Genomic DNA, 25,046 nt, shown 5'->3' with positions numbered 1-25,046 from the left:
GAAACTAAACCTGCTGGTTTATTTTCCTATTGTTCTCTTGCTTAGCATCTTTCATTCTGCAAAGGACTACTGACATTAAGCCACAGAAACTGGTGCAAGGAGACTATGTGGTGCTGGTCTAGCAATGGTGTGGTTGTCTCTTCCTAGCTCCTTTTTCTCTCTGTTGCTGTCAGTTCAGATTGAATCTGTTGAATAGGTTCTCTGGCTGACTTCTGTGCCCCACACTCAAAAATGCATGAAATGAACCAAAAAGGGAGGACATGAGTTTGAAGACATAGGAGAGAGGCTTGCCATAGAGGGATGTTTTTCTGCACTGTTAGAGTTTCAAGCTAAACAGATGGCATTTAGAGAGGTGAAGTGAAGGGGTCATTTGAAAGTTAGTGGTAGTGCGACTCCTTGGGGGCTTGAAGGGAACAGTTAACTTGGATGTGATCTCAGTGATGGTACGGGCAGAAGAGGGGGTTCCAAATGTGTACCAAGTGACACGGGCCACATCTGACAGTTTTGCAGAGTTAGTGAAGCCTGAAAAAATGTGAATCTTTACAGGTGGAAAAATGTTACTGGAACTGTATGTAGCACACTCAGTGTTCTCACCTGCGTGCGTATTTCACCAGGCTCTAGTAGCAGTCCTGAAGTTCATAGCAATTTCCATGGAATGTAAGTACTTGTACTAATTAATTTCAAAAGTGTAGAGCATGATGTACTTACCAATAACGCTCAGTGACAGAAAGTATTCCTACCAGTTAAGTTCAATTCAGGCTTGTTGGCACAAACTGTATCTTTATGGTAGAAGGATATCTGTGTGCCAGTAATGCCTTTTTACCGCCATCCTTTGCTGTGTGTTCTGTCTTCTGGATTATCTTTAATTTTTGCCAGAGATTCTTTAAAATTTTCTAATATTCTATAGGGTGACTAAATTCAGGGGCAACTCTGGTGAAGACTTTAAGATGCTGCTTTAAAAATGTCTTATAATACCATATAGCCACAAGACTCCCATTGTGCTGGGTACTTGGCAAAAATATAATGCACAGAGTATATCCTGAAAACTTTTGAAGTACTTTGTGTACAATTCAATCCTGTTAATTGGTGCTCCAAGGAAACCATGTAGATTGCCAGTCTTTTTAGAACCTCATCTTATTAATCAGCTGCTATTTTCTGAGCTGGGCAAGACAGCCTCAAAACTAATGTCTGCATAAGGCAAAGGTGGAATATCTTTAGTGAAGTAGTTCTCCCTGGGGGGGAAATGACAAGTCTGTTTTAATTCAAATTATTTCCTACATTATTAATGTACAGTTCAGATTTAGGTATTCCAGCAGGTAAAAATCTATTAAAAAAAGAGCATGCATTTTAATATGTTTCCTTCTAACTAATAGCATAAATATGTAATTTTGCTTTAGCCAATATATAATGAAATAATATTGAAATCATTGTTGTAAACAGCATACACATCCTGTTGTTGGCTTTGCTTCAGATGTTTCTTCACATTTGGCTAAGTTCAAGTAATAAATTGCTGAAAAACTGGAAGATGCTTTGGAACCAGATTAATCATCTGACTCAGTATTGTTTTTTACTTTGCTCCAAGAAATCTGTCCAATCTATGAGATCATGGATTAGCTGGTTGGAAAATTTAAAGAGAGGGATGAAGTACCTTCTCTCTCTCTTTCCCACCCCCCCCCCCTCCCCCCCCATCTTCTCTTTGAAACCTGCAGAATCTCAGCAATGTAAGTGACAAATTACTTTTCTTTCCAACCTTTACCACAAATATTTGTTATGATGAAAATTCAAGCATCCCAATGGGTACCTCCTCATTTCATGTAATTTTGAACATTGTAGGTGGCATTTATCTCATGAGGTATAGATTTACATATTTGCGACAGTGATTTAGACTTGCATTGTAGTCCATGAAAAGAAATGAACATTTGTAGAGAGTGATTCACTTCAGATTTCTAAACACTGGTTGCCTAAATTCAATTTTAAAAGTCCATGTCCATACAATTGATAAAAAAGAAGCAATGTGTAATTCTGACATGCTGTTAATGCTGCCCATGTCGGTGATACCGTCTCTGTCTGGTGGTGGTAGTGACCATTAAATAGATCTAGCACTCCAAGGCAAATTGTTTGGATTTGTCGTCACTTTCACATGCCTGTCAAAAAGGTGAATCTCTGGTTTATGACAGCTGGATTGCAAAGAGATCACCAAATCTAAGTATTCTAACACTATTAAAGAGTTTTTCAAGTTACAAAAAGTAACAGGTATTGACATAATGGTGTTCTTACTATATTGTACCATTGCAGTAAGGTTTGTCTACTGTTACTGCTTTTGAGTTCCTAGGGTTCATTTAAAGTGTTTTGAGGAACTTTGTATTGTAGCTATAAAGCTCTTTGCTCTCAGTTGCTGTAATTCTACAGTCAAGGCGTACTTGTAACCCAGCTGCTGTGGGAAGGGCATGCATAGACTCTGTGAGGGAAAATTTAACCCCAGGCACAGCAGTTGGTGGCCTTTTGGTACTACTTCACAGCCAGCTTCCTCCAAACCCCCTGTGCTCCACTCTCAGCCCACTCTGCCAGTTCTTGAAGATAAGCTTTATCCATGAGAAAACATGGAACTAGGTGCTATAAAATGTATAGTTTCTTTAAATTTAATATTGGCTTGGGAACAATAATAATAAGGTGGCTCTACTCTGAGTCAAAATTGCTATACAAGTATGTGCTGAAAATTTGCTTGCAAATGTCCTTTGCAGTGTGAATGAGCTGTAAACTGCAAAGACAGATCACAAGTCTGGTTAACAATACAATTGGTTTTGCTCTTGTATGCAGAGTAGATGACATCTATAGTGACTTTTTTATGGTTGCTTGGTTAGTTTATATCATGAATCATTTTATTCTCTGACACCATACCACTTTGCTCATTCGCCTGTGCTGAAGTTGCAACTTTATTGCTCAACATACTTGAAGGTAATAATCTCAACAGCAAGAACATTCTATCCTCTGCTTGCATAACAAACAGGTTATGCTTATCTTATAATGGAACTTTGTATTCTTTAGAAAACATAGTTTATTCTGTCTCTTTTCTAGTTTGCCTGCATCTGCATGCAAAGGGAAAGCAAAGTGAAGTATGACTGGACTCTAAGAAACCTTCTCTTTACTTTCACTTACTGAAAGTTGTTACAAATTTAATTCTTTTCTGCAGCCTTGAAAAGAGACCACATCCAATGGGGTAACCATCATAAAAAAACAGCAAGTTGTAGGCTGCAGCACAGATGAAGGTTACATTTCTGAGGGCCAGGAAGAAAATAAAGGTGCAGGGGGAAGGGACAGCCATGCTGTGTCCAGAGGAAGGGTATATTGATGCCTGTTGGTCAGTGTGTATGTGAGGGGAAGTACCACAGTGGCAGCTGGGAGAAGGTGGGAGGAGATACAGAGATGTGCGTCTTGATAGTTAGTGGGAGTGATTTCTTACAGGACTGTACATAAGCTAGTGCCACTGATTTACTACTTGAAGATTTACATTTGGGCAAAATGACCATTTCTATGCACTTAAAAAGCAATGAAATTGATACTTTAATGAAGATGTGTTCTTATTAAAAAAGGGCTAGATCATTTTAACACCAGCCAATTTCTCCCTGGATTTCCTTCTCTGCCCTGAATCTGGGAACAGCCTAGTTCTTGTTGACTGAATTCAGAAGAAAACTATGCCATGTCATATTGAATTTGGCAGAATGACTAAACTTTGAGTTTGGTTTGTATTGGTTAAATCAAGCTTTTGATTTGGTTGCCTATTGTCCAGTATGCTAATCCATGTTATTTCCAGCTGAGTTAAAGTGTAAAGTCGTTAGAGCAGCGTGGGCCTTTTGTTTGTACAAGGAAAGGTTAAGTTCTGCAGGCAGCTCATACTGCTGCCAGTGGGGCTGCAAATCTGAATTCGGGGGTTAATTACCTTTAACAGCTGCAGGACAGAGTCCTATGATGAGCCCAAGTCTGATTAGGTTGAGATTTGGAAAGCTTTGTCACGGGGAAAGTTTTGGACCATTTTTCAGGAATTTGAGTTCTGTTTTAGTTCAAAACTGGATACTTAGATTACCATGATGTTCAGCCTAATAATATCCTAATGTTGGTAATTTAAATATGCTGTGGAAATCCTAGAACAGAATTAACAAGCAATTTAAAGTATATTAGCCTGTAGCTATTTATAGACTGTCAATGTTGTTACAGTCTTTGTTCCTGAGTTGCTTCTATTTTAGCTTTTCGTAACCACAGATAGCTGTTGAGGGTGTAACGGGTAGGGAAGCCAAAACTCAGTGTACAAACAGATTTCTAAACCAGTTTGTATTGGGGTAGTGTTGAGATGAATAGTTGTTTTTTTTAAAATTAGTATTATTTTAAATACAATTTTCACCCAGACCATTCTGATTAAATGATTGCATGTATTAACACTTTTGGACATGCTTTTAAGTGCACTCAGAAGCTGTTGTTTTCCTGTTTGAAACACTAATTTGTTTTAAAATTCAATGCTGGTTATTACACACAAGTAATTTAACTGTCATTTTACACCCTTGTACAAAAGAAGTGGAAAACTGGTTTGGAATGGAGGAGAATTAAATACACAAGAAATGAAAACAAATACCAGATTCTTCACAATGAGAGATTTGCTTTAACAAAAGAAATACGTGCTATGGGCACACATTAGGAATGATGGAGAAATAGGTATGATTGTAAGTAGTAGCATAAATAGCCATTTTTGCTGAAGTCTAACTTTAATAAAAGTTTTCTAATGCAAACTCTAATCCGATCATCACTTGACATTACTTACAATTATCCAGTAACTTAATACCCAATCTTTTTTAATGTTTCAGATCTACTTACTTAAATAAACCCTTGCCATTCTCTTTTAAAACCAGCACTTTTCCCCCTCTAATACTGACCTTGGCATCTTTGCATATCTTTTGTATTCCTTTCTTCTTTTTTTTCCTAACTCAGTGTTAAGTAATGACAATGTTTCTGTGTGTAGGAATTGCAGTGGAGTTAAAGTTCTCATTAGGAAAAATGCTCTTATTATTAGTTTCGGGTGGAAAGAATGAGTAGTCCTCATCAGGGAGTTGCAGCCTTTAAGCGTCTGTGGTTTCTTTCCAAATAATGAGTGAGTTGTATGCAAAATAATAACGCTTTTAGATTTTGCAGGCTAAGAGTACAATTACTGAGTAATTCTGAATTTATCTAATGTTTCTATTTCAGTCAGAGGGAATGTTCTCATAAAGCTGCTGGTATAAATTAGGAGTTAGCAGATGGGGTTAATATCTGTTTTTCAATCTGTGGGCAATAACTAGAAAAAGTGTAAGCCAATCTGTTGTTTATATATGTCTAATGTGTACATGCTATCACATATGTGATAAAGAAAAATCTGGAAAGGTGTACAGTGTGTCATAAAGTATGGCTTTCTTCATGAATGTCTGCCAGGGCTGGAAACGTGTTTTAAGCAGAACAGTGAAGGATGATGGTTGATCACTCTTGTTCAGATGTGTAGGTAATTGATTGTGGAGCCAAATTAACAATATGTAGCCCTGAAGCCAACCTCATCATCACATCTTACTTAAGTACTACTCCTTTTTATTGATCTATTTATTTTATTTTCATCTTTTCCTTTCTGTCACTTAAAAACCTTTCTTTCTCAAGAGATCATCAGGTCTGAGGAAAGCCTTGGTTTTAACTGCAGCCAGTTACATAAGATATTCCTTAATGGTTAAACATTGTTGATAATGTGTCTTTTTCTGCTGTTTTACTTAGATGACAGTGCCTCTGCTGCAAGCAGTATGGAGGTAACAGATCGTATTGCCTCTCTGGAGCAACGTGTTCAGATGCAGGAAGATGACATCCAGCTGCTCAAGTCTGCCCTTGCTGATGTGGTTCGACGCTTGAATATTACAGAGGAACAGCAGGCCATGCAGAACAAGAAAGGACCTACCAAAGGTTTGCATTTCAGATATATGTAAAATAGACAGTGTAATTCAATGAATATTTTACTTGTATTAACACAGATTATTCTTTAGATCTTTGATATACTGAAAATCAACAAATCAAGCCCAAAATAAAATACACTGAAAATTTAACCTGTTGGAGAGAACACATAAAAATCCAAGTGTGAGCTTTCTGCAGTTCCCATGAACTAGAAAAGTATTTGCGTATTCTTAATGCTAAATCCACTGTTTACATTTAAACTTGGCTACTATTTCCTGATTTTTGTCAAGATTATTTTCTAAACTCTTTAGGAATACTTCCCCCCACTCCTGCCAAATAATTAACTAAATTTAATTAAAATATAATTTTAATTAAATTAAAAATATCTTCATTGGTTTTGGATGATGTAGAGCTCTGAGCTAGCATGGAGGTGACACGACCAGCGAGATGGTGTAACATTAGTTGCTCAACTACAAAGGAAAAGTAGAGCTGCAGTAGGTGCCTTGTTTCAGAGCTAGTGAGGTGGTGGGTAGGAGAGACACTGCCACCTGGCACTGTGCTGTGCCCATGTGCTGCAGCATGCTCTCTTGTGATTCCTGCTCTGCAGGAATGGATTTGTCTGTACACAAATCAGAAAAGCTGGAAGTGAACATCCAGCACTTTGCAGTAGCAAAGGGTTCTTAGAACCCAACCGGTGTGAGTTACTGTAGTCTGTCAGACAACATAAGCCTGAGAAACTGCCATGGCAGAAATGCACAAACCATTTTTCAGTGTTCTTAGGAAGAATAGTGGCAATCTAGATGTAGAAAGTGTAGCTGACCTTATAGGCTCTCTGTTGTCTAAATTAAGGAATTGTGTCTTTTGGGGTCTTGATATCTATTAATATAAATAATTTTAAACTTAATTAACATATTTTTGTTTATATATATGTGATTATGCAACAGATACTTCTAGGCATTGATTTACAGAATAGGTAGGGAACCACTTAATGGATTTACTGAACTGAGATGTTGTGTTTGTTATAATGTTTTGTGTCTGGAGATAAGGAAGGGTGAAAGGGCCAGAATTACAGAGGCAGATAAATTGAGCGTATATTGTGCTTGCTGTTGGACAGAATAAGCTGTTAAGTATTTGTTTTAGCCTGTTTGCAAATAAAAAAGTAATTTAAAAAAATTTAAAATATCAGATAAGTTAAATGCTACTAAAGATAGCCTCCACTGTGATAAAATGTTCCTCCAAATCTGGTTATACAAGGGATTAAGAGGTTTTATGTTGCCTGTAAAATAGATATTATCTGATGTGTGGGGGAAATAAAGTCTAGTAATTACTACTGAGTTGTAACCAAATCAGTTCTTCTTACCTGCTGGCTTTCCTTAGCAAAATACAGACCAGATTGTCATGTATTCTGTGAGTAGAGTTGAACTCTAAATTAGGAGATACTTGGTTGTTGCAGATGAATGCACGTTAAAGAAAAGTTGCTGTAAGCAACTCTGCCTTCTATAGCTTTTTTTTGTCTTTGACTCGTTTGTTTGTGGGGTTTTTGGTGTGTTTGTTTGCTTGCCTGTAAATGCATATATTGAATGGATAGTTCTTGATGTATGTGTGAAATAACAGTGTAAGAAGTTTTACTGTGATAATGCAAATGGTGGCCTACAAATGCCAACTGAAATGCAGCCTGATAATTGCCATCTGATTTCTGGAGATAATTGCTACTTTAACAATTTATGCAAAGAACTTTAATTTTACTATATATAAATTGTGGCATTAGTGTATGGTCAGCATTATTGAACATACTCTATATCATGAAACAGAATCTGAGATACCCTAATCATTTGTTTCTTCCAGCTGTTTTGTCAAGTGTGATACATTTCATTTGATGGCCTGTTTTGCCTATAGTAGACATTACTACTTTATAATGATTTACATTCAATTACTTAGTGTAAGATTAAGTTGAATTTCAGGATTCTCTTAGACATAGGCGAAACTGGAGTAGTGACATCTTGTGTTTTACCACTTGGGCTGCATGGATTCAGTCTGCTTTATTTCTATTTATCATTTAATGACTAATTCCACATTTAGGATTATAAAAAGTGGAATTTGGGCTCACAAGGTGTCACAAAAATCATGTCCATGCAAGCTGAGGTTTGACGCATATTGTATGCTTTCATTTGATCTATAGATGAAGTAGATCCAGATGAAAAGTGTGTGTGTCAGGGGGAGGTTTGTGCTTTTGGAAAAAGAAGATCCCCTACGTGCTGTTTGAAGTCTGGAACAAGAAGCTTTGTGAGACAGGAGACTACATTTTTTTAGATCTTTAGCTGATGTAAAGATTCCAATTTCAGGCATTTTGTGTGTGTTCTTAGTCCAGAATTGAGCTAGGCAGCTGAAAAGCAGCATACATCATGGGAAGTGAGCTTTTTATCTTATCCATTTGTAGAGCTCACTCACTGATTGGGGTTTGGGTTGTTGTTTTGGGGGTGCTGGTTTTGTTTCTTGGTTCCCCCCACCTCTTTCCCTATTTAATTCAGCTGCAGGTGGAGTTCAGTATGGCTTCCTGTCTTTGTTTTACTTGTGTTTGTTGTTGTTTCCTTTTGGAATTATTGGTTTGTTTATAAACTTAACAGCCCTATTAATTCGTAGATCAGAGTATGATTAAAAAAGCTGCTGCTGAGGCTGATAAACATGTCAGTCCTTCTATCACAGGTAAGATCTTGAAGCAACAGAACTTCTAATAAAGCAATAATACCAGTGCATTTGAATTACTGACTTCTAACAGCAATTACATGTTTGGGGTTGTTTGACTGCTATGCCAGTTACCACTGGTGTGAACTAGCTGTTTTAAATTAAATAGTGCCACAGTAAACAGTGGATTAATTGAATCATACAGAGTTTTAATGTGTGTGGTGTAAGCATGGTGTTGCTTTGTAGAGTAGCCTACCATAGGCCTAGATCTTTAAATCTATGGTTCCAGAAGTGTGGATTCTGGCTTGGTGGTGGATTTGCAGTGAAACCTTGGTTAAAAGTTGCAGAGTTTACTTCAGGCTGCTGCTAGTTTCACTTTCATAAAGTTAATAGAGTAAACAGACTCCAGATAGTTTACTCCAGCTACTTTTTAATACACATTTTAAAATATATATAAAGGAGGAAAATATTTTAATCATATGTTTATTTAACTTTAATTGTTGCTCTAATTTGTGATCTCAAAGCCTCATTAAGGTTTTATGAGCCACAGAAACTTTGTCAGGAAACAAGTCCACAAATGCTCAACTGTGTTGCTATCTGTGATTCTGTGGTATGCAACAGAATCAGTTTTAGACATTGAGATTAATTACAGCATTGCAGCAATTAGTCAGGAAAGAAGCATCCAGCACAAAACTGCACTGCAGAAACAATTGAATTTGGAATAATGAATACTGTAGAAGTAAATAGGATCATGATGTTTGAATCCCTTAAAAAAGAATTAAAAAATTAAAAATGAGGCAGGAGAAGCCAAAGTACAGTAAAATTGAGATATTTTGTATAAGCTCTAAAGACCCCATTAGCCTGTTAAAATAGATCATGAAGGCCAGGGCTGGAAGGCACTATGAATACATTCAAGTCTTGTTAAGTCTTTCATTAAAGCTTGCTGTAAAATCAGATGTTTTGCTCCCCCTAAACTTCGTAGGAATGATAGGTCTCACCCTATCAATTTTCTGTGGTTATAGGATCTCAGATCCTCAGTGAGCCTGGAGAAATTTATTTTTCTTTGTTGAGGTAGCTTCATATCGTCCTTCAGTGTTCTAAGCCAAATAAGCCTCATTCTTTCAGTATTTCCTTATAGGCTGTTTTATAAATTCATAGTCTCTGAATAAATGATAAATACATGTGTATTCTAACAACGCTTCAAGACAAGCTTTGTCTTGCATTTCCAAGTAGATTGTACTTACTGACATAATTTTCTCAAGGCATAAGTAGGCTTTCAGTCTTCTTTTGTTCAATATATGAAAACTTCAGGTGAAGGAGGTGCTTGCCCTCCGCACTACAGTTGCATGTTAATGTAGCCTAGGACTGTATACAATTATTAATGTTTCCATTTAGCCTTTTACATTATGTATCCTCAATAGTCTTTATTTGAAAACCATTTCATTAAGTATTATCTCTGACATCCTCTCCAAATTCAGTGAAATTTTATCTTATGCTTCTTAGATGACCTGTGACTCCTTCCTTCTCTCAGGTGTTGTTTTTCTAAGCCCACAGACTTTGAAAGCTGCCTTGTGATACAAAGTTCTGTCAAATTTCAAGTGACTTAAGCTTTTTTCCCTGCTCTAGAGAGAGCACTAATCATGTTTGTGTCTGTGTTTTCAGGCTGTGGTCCACTCTATTTTACAAACACTCATTGCTTGCAGTTTAATCACTGTTTTTGCAACTAATTTCTAATGTACTTGAATGGTGCTTTTCTGTTATCCTAATAATTAGTTATCCTTTTTTGAGCTGAATATTTGATGAGAACAGCATACATAGATAGTGTCAGTTCATTAAGCCCACAGTTCTGCTGGTTTCAATTTTTCTAAATAAAGAGTAAAATTCCTTTCTGTCAAACAAACCCACATGACTTGAAAGAAGACCTTTTAAGGGAATAGTGATTTCTTAATAGATTTTTTGCTTCTGGAAAACCTGCCAGAACTTTGAGGGGTGAGGAGCAAGAGTTTCTGGGATGGCACCTTGCCATCATTCCCAGCACTCCTCTAATGGCTATCCAGGTGGGCAAGAGACTGATGTTTTTTTTAAGAGAGCGGGATTGTCATTGGTGGCAACAACTACCTTTGAATTTACCAGCTCCTTGAGCTGGGACAGAGTTTTGCAGATAAGAGGTCATAGAATTGTGTGCTTAAGATATATGCAAATTATTAACTTGGTATTATTGTTAATAAGAGGAATAATTCCTTTTTGTTAAAACCCTGATCTATGGTGAATTTGGCAATGGTGAAACAGAAATGGCATACTACATGGATATTTCTAACTATTCTAACGTTATTTGCTAGGGAAAGAAAAAAAGAAGTTAGAACAATGACTTCAGTTTATGCTTGTTTTACAGCAAGACCGCTGGTGCAAACCCTGCCTTTAAGGACTACTGTTAATAACGGAACTGTGTTACCAAAGAAACCAAGTGGCTCTTTACCTTCCCCATCAGGAACCAGAAAGGAAACTGTATCACCAGCAGCAAAAAGGTATGCATCTTATCAAGGACCTTACAATTGTGAAGTTGAAAACATGGGGTGTCTCTTCTTTTAAGCAGCTAGATATGTAGTTTTCCTTACTTGCAAAGCAACAGTGTAAACATTTAGAAAACAGGAGTGTAAATATTTAGTTTGGAATGAAAAGGAGATGGATTTCATTCTAAGAGGCTTTAAGCTTATTTGTTCTAATTAGAATTAAGGTTATTACCATGAATATTGGAAGAATGATTTGTGTTGTACTGATTTGTGTTACTTTCTTGCCACTACAGTCTAGTATATACAAAATTAAAGCATTTCTATTGTGCTGTGTTGCACAACATGACATGAAAAGTAGTGAAAGGATTCTTTTTGTAGCTGGTAGAAAATAGATAGTCTGTGGAGAAACTGCTATTATTACCTACCAATGTGTTACCTTTGGTGATTTTCTCTCACTAAAAATTATCATAGAAAATGCAAGTGCAATGTTAGAAGCATCTCAGGGAGGTGAATAATTCTATGCCTAGCACATGTTTATGCAAATTAAACCATCCATCTTTAGATGTCTTACCATTAGCATATATTTAACTCCTTTTAAGAATTACTGCTCTGACTCAATTTACTTTGTGTGTGTGTAGTTGGTTTTAAGTGGGCTACATGTTTGAAACATCCAGGTTATAAGGAATGAAATTGATTGGGTGCAGCAAGTTCAGGTTACATGTGACAGTTATTGTGGTGCTAATCTGCTGTATGGTTTGCCTGTAAAAGGTAATAGTGTGGTGGTTGTGGGGTTTCTTGTGGTTGTTGGTTTTGGTTTTGTTTTAGTTTTCTTCTTAGGTTTCTTTTGTTGTGTGTCATCCTCAGCTTTTTAAAGTGATGATGCTGTTAACTCTGAGAAGGGCAGGTTGTGGATATAAGAGCATTAGCCCGCAAAGATCTGAGGTCTCTTTTGTAAAAAGAATTTTTCTTACAGGGGAGATGGTGTCTGAGGATATGCCACTCTTTGTTACTGTGTTGAAGGGCACTAATTTTCCAAGAAGCTCCAGGTTTTGTTATTGTAGAAAAGAGAGTATTAATTGCTGTGCGCAATTAATACTGGAAAATACAAAGCTTGTTTATGTCGCACAAATAAACTCCTATGAGGTCCTATGAACTGGGGCTTGCATCAGCTCTAGGTTTTAGCCTGAATCAGCCCTTAAGATGAAGAAGGGAAATACTGTATAAACTGTTCCACTATGAGAATTATATTATTGGAATTTTCAAAATGAGTGAAAGAACTTGCTTCTAAAACCAGAAAATACATTATTGTTTAAAAGGGAGTACTCCTTTATACATGCTGAATTAAAAAAGAGCTATTCTTAAAATCATTTTATCATAATAATTTTCTTAATTTCATACTCACTAAAAGTTTTGAGTGCTAATTATAAAACACATCAAACAGCGCAGGCCTTGACAGGCTTCTCTCGTCCACAGAGTATGTGATTGTGGAGTCTCTACAGTCCGTCTCTAAAGCTGAGTGTAGGACGTTCTGCTGAAGAGTGAGATGAATGAAATGCTGGTCAAGAACTCACTCTCTCTGAGTCCTTTGGGTAATTCAGGTAGTCCATCAGGTATTACCTGCAGCCTGTAGGCATTAGGCTAGCTCAAGATCCCTGTGGATCAGTGAAATCCCTGTAGCCCTTCCAGCTGACCTGTCTGTGGTCCGGATATCCAGAGTGCCAGTGGGATAGTCTGTAAGGAGCATCTTTAGGGAGCATTTTTTTGCTGCCTTGGTTCTTCCACAAGATAAAGATTTAATGTCTTTTTGTTATGCTTTACCTATTCTCTTCGTTGAAGAGGCTAGACTGAAGATGCTTTATGCAATCTGAAAATATGTCTTCGGTTTGGAAAAGAAAAAATACACATGGACAGTTTCTCTGAGATAGAGGGGCACTTATTAAGAGAGCAGGGTTATTCCATCTTGTGAAAAAAAGCCACCAGTTATTAATCCAGGTGCTCTGCAATAGCTATTCTTTTCAAACACTGTAAAATATACTTCAAGAGAAAGAGTGGAATGGTAAGGACATGATCAATGAAGTACTGTACAAAACTTATTTTGGGATAAATTATTCTCTCCTCTTATCACTTGATTTCATTTTTTTTATAGTAAATTGTGCACCAAATACCGAGTATTAGAAGGTGATGTATTAAGTGTTCCAAATAGCTTTCTTGCCAATAGTCAAGTAAATTAATTCATTATGCAGTCAATTAAGATGAATTCATTCACATTTTGTATTTATACTGGATGCTTTTGCCTTCAGGAGCTGTATATGTGTATGCATAAAACAGTAGTGGAAATACATCAGCAAGATCAAAGAGCTTGCTTTTTTCTTTTTTTTTCTTTTTTTTTTTAGGGGGTAGGACTTGTTTGTTTGTGTTAGACCCTTCACTCAGGGTTGAACTGTTTATAGATGGTATGCAATTGTAAATTGTAAATTTTTTGTTCTGATTTCTTCTAAGCAGTCATGTTTTTATAGTGCTCTTTTCATTTAAACTGATTCCAAAACTACTGCTGCTTTGATATTCTCTTAGTCCAAAAGATGGTAATGTGTCATAGCAGCTTTAATTAGTATTAAGTGTTTACAGATGTTTTAACTTATTTTCTGCTCTGATACTTTTACTCATTTTCCTGTACAACACAGGTGTAGCACTGAAAAAAATGGAACTTTTTTCAAAATATGAAAAAAGTAAAATTTGAAAAGGGAAAGAAGTGTTTAAAAAACAAACAAACAAATAATGTGGAATTTTTATTTCTGAATCATCTTCTAAACCTTTGGTCTGCTGTTAGTAATTGCAAATATCTGCTGAGAGTAGAAAATACCAGTTTTGGTGTTGGGATTCTTTTTCATTCAATCTGTTAACATATTTACAAGTGAGGCAGACATCCGGGTGAAGGGCGGCCTTCCCAAACGTTTTACTGAACAGCATTATGAAAAGGGGATTGCAAACAAATAGCTTCTGATTCCCCCATTCTCTGATACTTTCACCATTTAGATAAGGAAGTGTATGATACCCAATTGAAATGACATCAGTCTGTCCCTTGAAAGAGAGTGTCATGCATATTTATATAAATACATGCAAATAATCTCTGTGGGGACCAAGTGTGCATCCACACATTCCACTGCTTAGAAAGAGCTGTGCTTACTGCTGTGTCTGCAGACACAATCCTGTTTCATACAATAGCTGTATTTAAATGAACTGGTTAACTCATTTGAACCCACAGGTTGGAATACGGCTTATCTGCCTTGCTGGATTACCAAGGAGATGCAGTTCAGAGTTCAGTACTTTTTCTGATTTCCCATTTAATATTTGAAATGGAAATTACTTTTTCTGTCAGGAATATAAAATTGGAGGTAATAAAAAAGGCTTGAGGCTGAAAGGGTGGAACTAGCAGGCTTTTATTTGAGTTCTGCCACATTTTCTCTCAATGACCTTATGCAAATCATTTAACCTCTATGCATATTGGTTTTCCATATGTAAAACGTGTATCACTGGGTATCAGTAGGTTGTTATAGGGCCTGATGTGATAATTAGATCCAGATCTTGCAAAGTGTTGAGTAACCTCAACTGACTCTGACTTCAATTAGAATTGAGGGCACCAACCTCCCCTTTAGCATTCAGAACTCGTATAGTCAATACCCAATTACCCAAGTTAAGGAAGGAGAGAAATAACTTGAATAGAACAAAAGCCCAAACCCAAAACATACGTTGATTGGATTATAGAAGTATATGGTTGAAATAGAAAGCCTGGTGGTGCTGGAACCAAAGCTGGAACCAAGCGCTGCCACAATCAGGTGATGGGGTGCCTGTGAACTGGTTATGGGGTACCTTGCTGCTGCCACCTGCAAGCCAGCTAATACAGGGCTGAAGTGATTTTGCCACAGGCTGGACAATCACCTGGCACAGATAACTAAGAATTGCCTGCCTTTGTAAAGTGTTTCCAAGTCACCTCCGCAAAAAGCCTTTACTTAGAGGATTTAATACTAAGTTTAATACTTTTTCTAGTTTCATACTGTAGATGTGTATAAGGTATTTTGAGTATCAGCTTTTCTGAATGCTGACATATGTTTATTCTGAACTTTGGGCTTAGAACAATTATAAGAAATTTTCACTCAGAATAGGACAAGTTTAGTGTATTGTGAGCAGAACCTTCCCTTCCCCCTGCATTTATCCTTTTGCATGTAATGTGGCTTGAAGTTTGCTGCTTAACACTAAATTTCTCTTTGGAATTTGGCCAGCACACTGTAGTAATGTTTTGTGTTCCCTATTAAAATCTAGGGGTTTGTGATTCATGCAGGATAGCTTTGTTTCTGAGAGTTGAGGGGGAAAAGGAGGGGGTGAAATATATAAGGGAGGCAAATGCAGACAGTACCTCTCCCAGTAGGGATGCTGCTGCAGGCTGCAGGCTAGCACATACTTTGCCTTTCAAAAGGAGACAATCAGTCATTCTTTCTCCCCCAGCAGATTGCAAAGTATTACAATGGTGCAAAACTCTGACAATGGAGATCAAAAAGAAGAAACTGGAACAAAGAAAACATAAAGAGCTTTGTTTGTTGGGAGAATAAAATACTTTAATATGATAAATTCCTGTTCTTCTAAACCCTAAACACATGGCCCCTGGGAAATTGTTCAGTCGCCTGGAATTAATGTTCTGCATTCTGTTCTGGGGGCAGCGATAGTTTGTAACTGGCACATGCACAAACTCAGTATCGAACCTTCAATTAAGTCTTCTATTTAACACTTGACTCTGAAAGAAAATGCTTTAAAATAATCAGAATACAAATTTAGAAAAAGAAAAATCCCTCTCCACTGAACGTGGAGTAGCAAAACTATTGTACCACTTTGCTGTATCTCTTACAATTAAAGTTATTAGTGCATTTTGCTCAAAGGCATAATGAAATTAAAGTCATATGTTATTCTTGAATTTATTCTAATTGATTTAAATGAGGGTCAGAAAGAGTGCTAGACAAGTTTCAAAACGTTATTCATGTCTTCAGTTACTGTCATAAGAGCATTGTGCACCATTAAAAACATTTATTTTATTAAAAAGATTTTATATTTTTAAAAAAATAGGGAAAAAAAGGTAATTAAGTATATGAACATTTTTAATTTTGGCTACATTTGTTCACCACAGTACAGTAATGCAACCACCTGAAACATTCATGCTATGCAGTGTTACATGTATGTATACACGAGGATTTCTTTTCTTGTCTTTATTGTTGCTTTATTAATAGTCTTTGTCTTCTAGCTGGATCATCTGTCTTGTTTCTTCAGAAAGCCTCTTTGATATTTTGTTTTGGGGTTGTTTTTTTTTTGAGTCGCTTTACCAGTGGTCAGTGTATTGGAGCATTGCTGAGATTTTGTCATTCAAAGATACATTGCTGTTCTTAAATGTATGGTTTGAAATGATCAAACATCTGAGTGAATAAGCACTGTGTTGTTTAATCTTGCACGTGACTTCACACCTTGAAAGCATGCAATTATGTCTTTTAATGTAAGGTTATTTTAAATGTCTGTTTCCACGTTTTATTGTCGCATTCACTTTTTATTCTGCTTTGTTTCTGCACCTCTCAATCTGGATTAAGCAGGTCTGTGAATCTTCTCAATGCATGCAAACTGAAAAAGCCTGCTCTAAGGTGAGGGATCCTTAATAGCTTTGTAGTGTTGAAGCTCTGTCATTTTCCCTTTCTGCCTTGGTTCAACACATAGAAACTGTCTGTTTTAGTACAAGCACGAACATGGTAGAACTGTAATTATTATGCCCATTTTAAACAATTTCAGAAGTACATGTTTAAAACTCTCATGCAAAATTTAGATAATAATAATTTCAGTTGTGGTATTTGCATTACCTCATGCTAACATAATTTTTGTTATAGGATGTTTCATTAGGCCGCATTGCTGTCTTAAGTTAAAAACTGTGTTACCAAATGTTATCTTTCTAAAGAATTGAAAATGCTCCTTTTGTATCACTAATGTGAAGCCAGATTCTGGAATCCAGTTATACTCTTACAAACCAGTAAGTTACATTAATATTTTCTGTATTTTGAATTCCTCTTGAGAGGACAGTGTAGCTGCTGCAGCCATGGATATAATCACTGATATTTAACACTATAGTTTCCAAAATGTACATATGCCAAAACTGAGCTAATATAATGAAGTCATAATCCTTTTTTCCAACCACCTGCTAATACTTCTCACTGGGCTTTTGTTGATGTTGTTGGAAACTTAAAGTGAAATTTGTCAGAAGATAGCATTGGATGTAAGCCAAAAGAGTTAAAAAGAATTTATTCTTGTGGCAAAAGTACTTTTCATACTGATAGGACAATGAATTATTCAGAAAGAAGATAGCATTATACTTTTAAGCTTTAGTCCCACCCAATCATTTTTTATACGCCATTTCATCTTTCTAGTGTTGATAGCTATAAAAAAAACCACTCCAAGTAACATTAAAATTAGTTTGAAATGGCTTCTGTAACTTACATTTTTTCCGTAACGTTAGTATAGTTTAGTAATTTCCTTAGTTTAATTTCAGTGCAGGCTGATAATGCTGCTTCTTTGCCTTAACCAGGAAAAGATGCCAAAATCCAGTTTTGATCCTTCAAAATCATACAAAGAGGATTGTTTTGCAAGTACTGTATATAAAGTAGTGGAAGGGATCCTGCTAATTCAGCTGTCTTATTTGGAGTATCGAGGCTTTATTTTTTAACTGCCAGGATTAAATTGGATGCTTTAAGATACAGGTAGAACAGTTAAATATTAACAGTATATAATTTAATTTGCTTGGTAATTTTTTCCTGCTTTTGTCATTGATGTGACTTGGATAATGTTAGGCTAGTATAGGAGACACTTATTTCTGAAATTAAGACAAAAAACTAATTCTTTTTACTGCCTTTTCCCTCCTTTATGAAAGTATTTTGTTCTGTGCCTCTGTAACTTTGCACTCTGCTTGCTCTCTTATATAGCTCTCCACAGAAACAGTATTTTTAAAGTTTCATCTTAATAACTTGAATTGTGCTTGTTTTAATACAAGCAATACAGCACTAAACATCTGTCCTACCACTGCATGTTCCAAAAAGTCTTTTGTCAAGCTGCCTAAGATGCATCTTAACATGTCTATGCTTCACTGAGCTTTATTTGGATAGGGGTTTCCTTCCTTTCAGAAGGGCAGTGGCTTTACAGAAAGACTCCAGTTCATTTCTGTAACTGAGCCTCAGCTGATGTGTTGAAATATTACTCTCCTCACTAGTAAAAAGACATGAGGGAGTAGGGGGGTGTGTGTGTATATATATATATATGCATATATATGGATTTTTAAAAAGTGTTTCAATGAAGGTGTACAGTCAATAAGCAGATCTTTTTTTGACCTGACAGGTCTATCTCATTTCCTTTGGTTTTGAAGAGCCAATGCCTCTCTTCTTACTCCATACACAAAGTAGGAGAGAGCCTGAGGAGCTGTGGTGGGTTGAGACCTCAAATGGTCACAGGAGCTGACTGGGTAGGGGTAGTTAAGGTTTCAAATAGTCCTCAGGGATGTTCAAGATGAGCCTTATGGTAACAAGAGCATCTCTGCAGGTGTACAGAGGTCAAGGGGGCACTGCCTGGGAATAGTAAAAGGGGTAACTAGGATAAGGCTAAATCTCAAAGGAGCAAGAAAAGAGAACAGAACCCTTCACTAAGGAAGGGAACTTCTGGGTAGGATTTGGAGGTGTGAGCTTGAAAGGAATCATTGATATCCGTGTCTTCTGGGGTGAGAGAGCTGCCAAAGGTGGCCATTTAGTTATAGGTAAATGGAACATTTGTGTTATGCTCTTTGGAGGGGAGAAAGCAGTGCAGGACTGGGGTGGGAGGGAAAAGAGACCCTGACACCAAGTCCTGTCCTTCAGTTGCTGTCTTGTGGGTGATTCCTGCCTCAGTCTGGGTGACATTGCCTACGACTCAAGGGTGTGCAGCAAAGGAAAAACCATCACCCAGCTCACAACCTCACCCTTAGCTGCCCCTTCTTTTGGGAGAAGTGCTTTGGACTAATGAATAACAACATAATGCGTCTCCTTTTAGTTGCAAACTCTGAGTGGGGCTCTCAACTTACTAAGTGATACTGCTTGTGTTTTGGCTCACGTTTTCCCATTAGAGAGAGCTGGATATCAAAGGGGTGCCATAAAAACATACAAGAGCTCCCTGGTAGCTATCTTGGCAAGAAGGATGCTGAAAGAATGAGACAGTAAGGCAAGTTTTAAGCCTTTGAGAAAGCCCCTGTCAGGAGTTGTGGGGAATGTAATCTGTTCATACATGTAAGTAGGAAGCATACATTTTGACAAGCTAATGAAAAAAATTCAGGCTAACTCACCATTAATTGCACTTTTGGGTATGTTAAACGTAGTTTCAAACCCCAGAATAACTGATAACGAATGAAGGCACAAAGTTAGATTGCTGATACTTACATATTGACGTATTTTTGGCATTCTCTGTAGTCTGGCTGGAGGTATCAGATAATATGCTCTCTTCAAATCTTTCACTTATTTAAGAGAATCCAAAAGTCCAGAAGTGTGGATTGATAAAGATTTGAAATGTGACCCAGAAAATAGATATTGCCACTGCTCTGTGATACTGATTTAGCCCATCTTCTACTTTACGATTATGGGAAAAGTTTGTTTGTCTCTGTTGCACTAAGTACTCAATAAAACTTATGTAGGCTCTTTAACAGGGCAAGTTATGATTGAAGACAAAGTTGTAGTTATTTTTAGGGTCAGCATTCTGGTTGATGCACTTCTCAGAAATTCTTGTTGCAGAGATACATGCTTTCACACCTGCCACTGTAAAACTTGCTCCTTTTTTTATTAGCACCATTAAGAGAACCAGTTCAGCTGAGCGTGTGTCCCCAGGTGGTCGAAGGGAAAGCTATGGAGATTCCAAAGGGAGTCGCAACCGAACTGGATCCACCAGCAGTTCATCTAGTGGTAAAAAGAATAGTGAAAGGTAATGCTTTCTAAACATCTCTCTCTTTTCTCTGCCTAGTGCCCTAATAATCAAGTGAGTTTCCTTAGTGAAGCTGATTTCTGTAGTTTAGCAAATATTGGGAGCTTTATTAAAAAAACAAAGCTTCAACAGTTACACAAAAATACATTAAAACAGATTTTCAAATTGATTAAATGTATTTGCCTTATTTCCAAATCATGAACAATGTGAAAACCTTCAGTTGTTCAGAAAAGTTTGTAGTTATTAAACCTGAGTTTTCCGTTATCTTAGTGGTTTCCCTTAGTCTTTAAGTTCCTGAAATGTACTTCTTCAGGTTCCTGGTTGTGGTACAGTGACACCAGCTAGCAGATAAGTACCACACAGCCACTCACTCCCTCTTCCTTGGTGAGATGGAGGAAGTGAATAGGAAGAATAAAAGTGAGGAAACTCACAGACTGAACTAAAGGAAGTATAATAAGTGAAAGAAAGAGAAATAAATAAAAAACCCCGCTAAACCGAAGCGGAAAAGGGATGGAAAGCAATCACTCATCACCTTCCATATGTAGACTGATTTCCAGCCAGTCTCTGAGCAATGACTGACTTACTCTGAGGGACAAAAGAGAAACGGAATGAGAGGCTTACATGGAAAGTGCTATCCAAAGAAGTGGAATAAAGTCATGCCTGTCTCTATCTCTGGTGATGCTTCTCTGTGCTGCTGACAGCCCAAAGAAGGGAGAATGTCATATCCAAGGGCTTCAGACTTAGGATGACCTTGAGCTGATTCATTGACATTTGTCAGTATTGGCCAACTGGTTCTTTCCTGTATTTCTTAGATAGCTTTTAGTCTTGGCTGTTTCACCTGACTGGTCCTATTCTAGTTTCATATGGTGTTGATGGTACAGTTTCACTGTCTCGCAGATGATATGACTGTAGAAACACAGTGGTAATGAAGATCATGTAATAATTTATTTGCTCTGTTATTGGGCTGCTTATAAAATTTATGAAAGACTGAAATAAAATTGGAAAAAAATATAAAATTACTGTAGCAATTAACTCTGTGTAATCCATAAATAAATACTGCTTTTGGGAGAAAACCAAGTCTTTTACTGAATTACTCAGAAGTCATTTAACAAAATTGTTACTGAACATCACATACCCTTCTAGCATAGAGTATGTATACATCTGACAGAATGGCTGAGGCAGCAAACCAAGTGAGCATGAAAGTTTTGAAAGGCAAAACTAAGCAAAAAATTAACAACCCATAAAGGGACTGCAAAGAAAATAAAGCTTGCTGTAGCTTAAGCTGTAAAATATCGCAATAGTGCATAATTTCATGCAGCTATGTTGCCTCAGTGAAGTCATTTACAAGGAGCTGCTGTTCTCTGTATTGATCTCTTGAAACTGATGGATTTTTTTTCTAAGGCTTTTTATTTAGCATGTATGTATAACTTCCTACTCTGTTACACATGTCCAATTATAGCAACAGCCTTTATGTTGAGACCTCCTTGATTACAAAAAGTCATGAATAAAATGAATTTCTTGGGGAAGTGTCAAAATTTCTAGAATTGGATGGATAGACTTGTTTTAGGAATATGAACATGAATATTTTACCTACCAGTGGTGCATACCATTACTTTTCCAATCTATTGCAGTAATATACTGTGATTTCTTGAAAAAAGTTTTAACAAACATATGAAGATCCTGCAGTGTCCTTTCTCTGTGTACAAAAAAAATTAATTAGATCAAGTCCCTCAACGGTAAATTCTGTGTGTGTTGTGCAGTGAAAGATACACCTTTCTTACTCTAAATACAGTAGTTTTCAAAGTCTGTCTTTTAAAGATATCCTTGAGTTCCTGCTACCTGCAAAAGGTGATAATTATCTGAAATTAGTTGTGTTACAACTACTAAAGTAATAAGGTGAGAATATTAATTAGGTGGTTCGTGACTTCCGACAGCTCCATAAAGGCACACCCTATTGTAGAGAGCTACACGTGAAAAATGGATTTCAAAATACCAGAGAGAGACAAACATTCCAACGTAATTAATGGTTATCAGCTCCAAAGCTGATCATTGTACTTGAGATACACTTTTAGTTTTTTCATATCATTCTAAGAGAAACCTAGTGGTTATGTCATTTTGCAGTTATTAGGCCACAAAGGGCTCAGTAACAGCATTGATCAGGAATTACTTGCTTGGACTCAGGGAGGAGGTCCAGCACACAAGTGTGCAGGTATCCTAAGGAACTAACAGACTATTCCTTAGCTCATTATTCTCCGTTGGAGCTAGTGATGTTGAGGCCGCTGTGAGAACAATCATTGTATGGTTAGAGAGTTTTCTCTAATTTCTGTCACTTGCAGCCTGTGGAAGTTCATCACCACAGCTCCTGCCTCCTTGAAGAGTGTCCTTGTCGTGTGGAAGAGGCTGGCTAAAACTTGCCTCATGCTTTTGTTGAAGCTGGGACACTCTGCAAAATATAAAGATTTGTGGGACTGGAAGGAAAATGAGCATGATTATGTACACTGACGGCTAAAGCTGTCCTCCTAAAGCTAACTATACGTGTGAAAGTGTAAGAAGGTGTTACTTAACTACTCACGGTCTTATTCTTTGTATCATTGATCCTTATGGGTCCCTTCCAACTTGAAGTATTCTATGATTCCATGTCTGGTCTGTATACGAAACCTAGAGCTGAATGCATGTCAGGAATCTAAAAAGGCAATTGTGAAATTACTGTTTTTCAAAGTATATAGAGTTGTAGACTGTTATGCAAAAACAATGCTATAGAAAGCTTTTTTTAAGGAGCTTTAAGCATAAGGAGATGACCATAATCTCCTGTGCTACTATAGGATGTCCTAACCCACTATGGGTATGAGTCAAGGGTAAGCCTTCCTAAGGGTTAGTTAAGTAGGAAGTGACTCAAATTCATGAATAAGAAAGAGCAGTCAGAGCTCTGAGCTCTTGTGTGGTTAGGGCTGGTATAATTAGAAAGCACACATGATTTGCTTTATTACTGTCATGAATCAGCCTTTCACATTAGCTTGATTAGCTTGAATAAGTCAGCATGGTCTGTTCTGAGATAGACTCTTTTGTCTCTAATGTGGCACCGTTTCTGAGTAGTGCTCCATCCAATAAAGTTTTTGTTTTCTAAAAATATCTTCATTCATAAGAGAAAATATTAATCTTAGTGTTAACAATGCCAGCACTTCATGCTATTTATATAGATTGGCTGTGTGTGCTAGCTTGAAACACGAATTTTTATTCAAAGCTGATATTATGGAGAGCTGCTAAACCAATGGTTAAGATCAGTATAATATTTTTTTTTTGGTTGGTTTATAACTGTCAAATCCTGACAAAAGGAACAATACCATAACACTATTTGCTACAACTTCTATTGTAGAGAGAAGCTTTTATGCTTAGAAAAAACAAAGAAAGTGTGCAAAAATGCAACCTAGTTTTGTTTCTTTTTTGGTTTCTCTTTACCTGCGCACTGTAGTCCAGCAAAGGACATGGCATTGCATCTTTAGGGATACTTCATGCTTCAGCATTTCTCCATCAGAATGTCAGGGCTTTCAGTCCTTTTGGGGTCACCCTAAGAAACATACAACAGCAACTTCTTATTTCAAAAGTTTTACAGGATACTTTCCTGTTTCATCAAAGCAACACCCTCAAGTCTGAATACAGGAGCAAAGGACAAAAAAACCCCAAATAACTAGCATTTCTTGATAAATATTGTTTCTTTCTGGCCAGGGAAATGCTATCCAGGGAGCTGCTCAGCTTTGTTCCCTCTTCCTTCTCCACATGCTTCATGTATTTTCCTCTCAAGTTTTGCTAAATATTTTCTCAAGACAAAAAGAGAAAAATGATTAAAGGTTGTCTTCCAGGCAGCAGTTCAATGAGAAAGAGAAGATATTTTAATCTCAATGGATATGTGCTTTATTGGTTTTACCAGTCGCAAAGAAACAATTGGACAGTTCTATATCTTATGATATGGAAAAGCAGGCTTCAAAATTTAGTTTGATCCTTAAATCCAGAGAGGTAAAGCCATGAAATAAACAAACACCCACACATGCAGGGTTACAGTAGCCCTCCCTGCTCCACATATGCAGAGAGATGTAGTTAGGAATATATTCCTAGCTTTGAATTGTAGTTGTAGACTGCTTTAGAGTAACAGATCTCACTGACTGGAAATAAAAACTGATTCAGCTACCCATGAGCAGTTTCCGTGTTCTCCTATAGCTGGAATAACATTGCAGAAGAAAATTTGGTAGCTAGTAGAAGAAAATCTATAGTTTTGAGAAGGTAAGGAGAATCGAGTGTAAAGGTTTTAACAGCTGCCTTCAAAGAGCCACAATGTATACTGATTTTTAACTGTGTCTGTCTGGAGATTTACCTTGTGAATAATGGAATTAGAAAAATGTTTTTATTTATGTGGGAAAAAATATATATTGTATTCTTAATTTTATATTTATATGTGCTCTGTGTGTGCTTTTTAAAACAGAAATGTCTTCATTATTTCCACAGCAAACCCAAGGAGCCAATGTTCAGTGCAGGTAGGAAATTTTCAGAATTTTGAATTTGTAACCAAATAACTGTGACAACAGAATAGATTTATTTTTTTTTAAAGCTGATTAGTTTGCTGTAGTTTTTATTGACCCAATGGCTTAATTTTACAGTTAGGATTCTTTGTAAGAAGACAAAGAAGAAAAAGGCTATGTCTTCTTACCCCAAACGTGTCATCCTTTTCAAAGTAGTATCAAGCTTTTGTTAATTAAAGCATATGCCAAGCTCCAACTATGTTAATTTAGGCATAAAAAGGAGCCCTCAACTACTGTTAAAGAATGTCACATCTGTCCCAATGCCTTTTATAATAAAATTTGTCCAAATACAAATAAAAAAGACATTTTGTTACTACAA

At 36.8% G+C, this 25,046-nt stretch overlaps 1 protein-coding gene across 6 annotated transcripts in view; it reads left to right on the top strand.

Moving 5' to 3' along the window:
• Positions 1 to 25,046, top strand: part of EML1 (EMAP like 1) — a 124,346-nt gene that overhangs the window by 65,568 nt on the left and 33,732 nt on the right. For 3 of the 6 annotated variants that reach the window (XM_054161857.1, XM_054161853.1, XM_054161856.1), the window contains exons 2-6: positions 5,782 to 5,964; positions 11,027 to 11,159; positions 16,769 to 16,819; positions 20,022 to 20,156; positions 24,654 to 24,682. In XM_054161857.1, the coding sequence (XP_054017832.1) occupies positions 5,782 to 5,964; positions 11,027 to 11,159; positions 16,769 to 16,819; positions 20,022 to 20,156; positions 24,654 to 24,682 (531 nt within the window). The remainder of the gene's footprint in view (positions 1 to 5,781; positions 5,965 to 11,026; positions 11,160 to 16,768; positions 16,820 to 20,021; positions 20,157 to 24,653; positions 24,683 to 25,046) is intronic. The other 3 variants (XM_054161855.1, XM_054161858.1, XM_054161854.1) reach the window with 2 other exon arrangements.

Source organism: Dryobates pubescens, chromosome 5 (genome assembly GCF_014839835.1).
Source record: "Dryobates pubescens isolate bDryPub1 chromosome 5, bDryPub1.pri, whole genome shotgun sequence".
Lineage (NCBI taxonomy): Eukaryota > Metazoa > Chordata > Aves > Piciformes > Picidae > Dryobates > Dryobates pubescens.
Note: the sequence above shows the minus strand (reverse complement) of the source record. Positions and strands in the feature narration are given on the sequence as shown.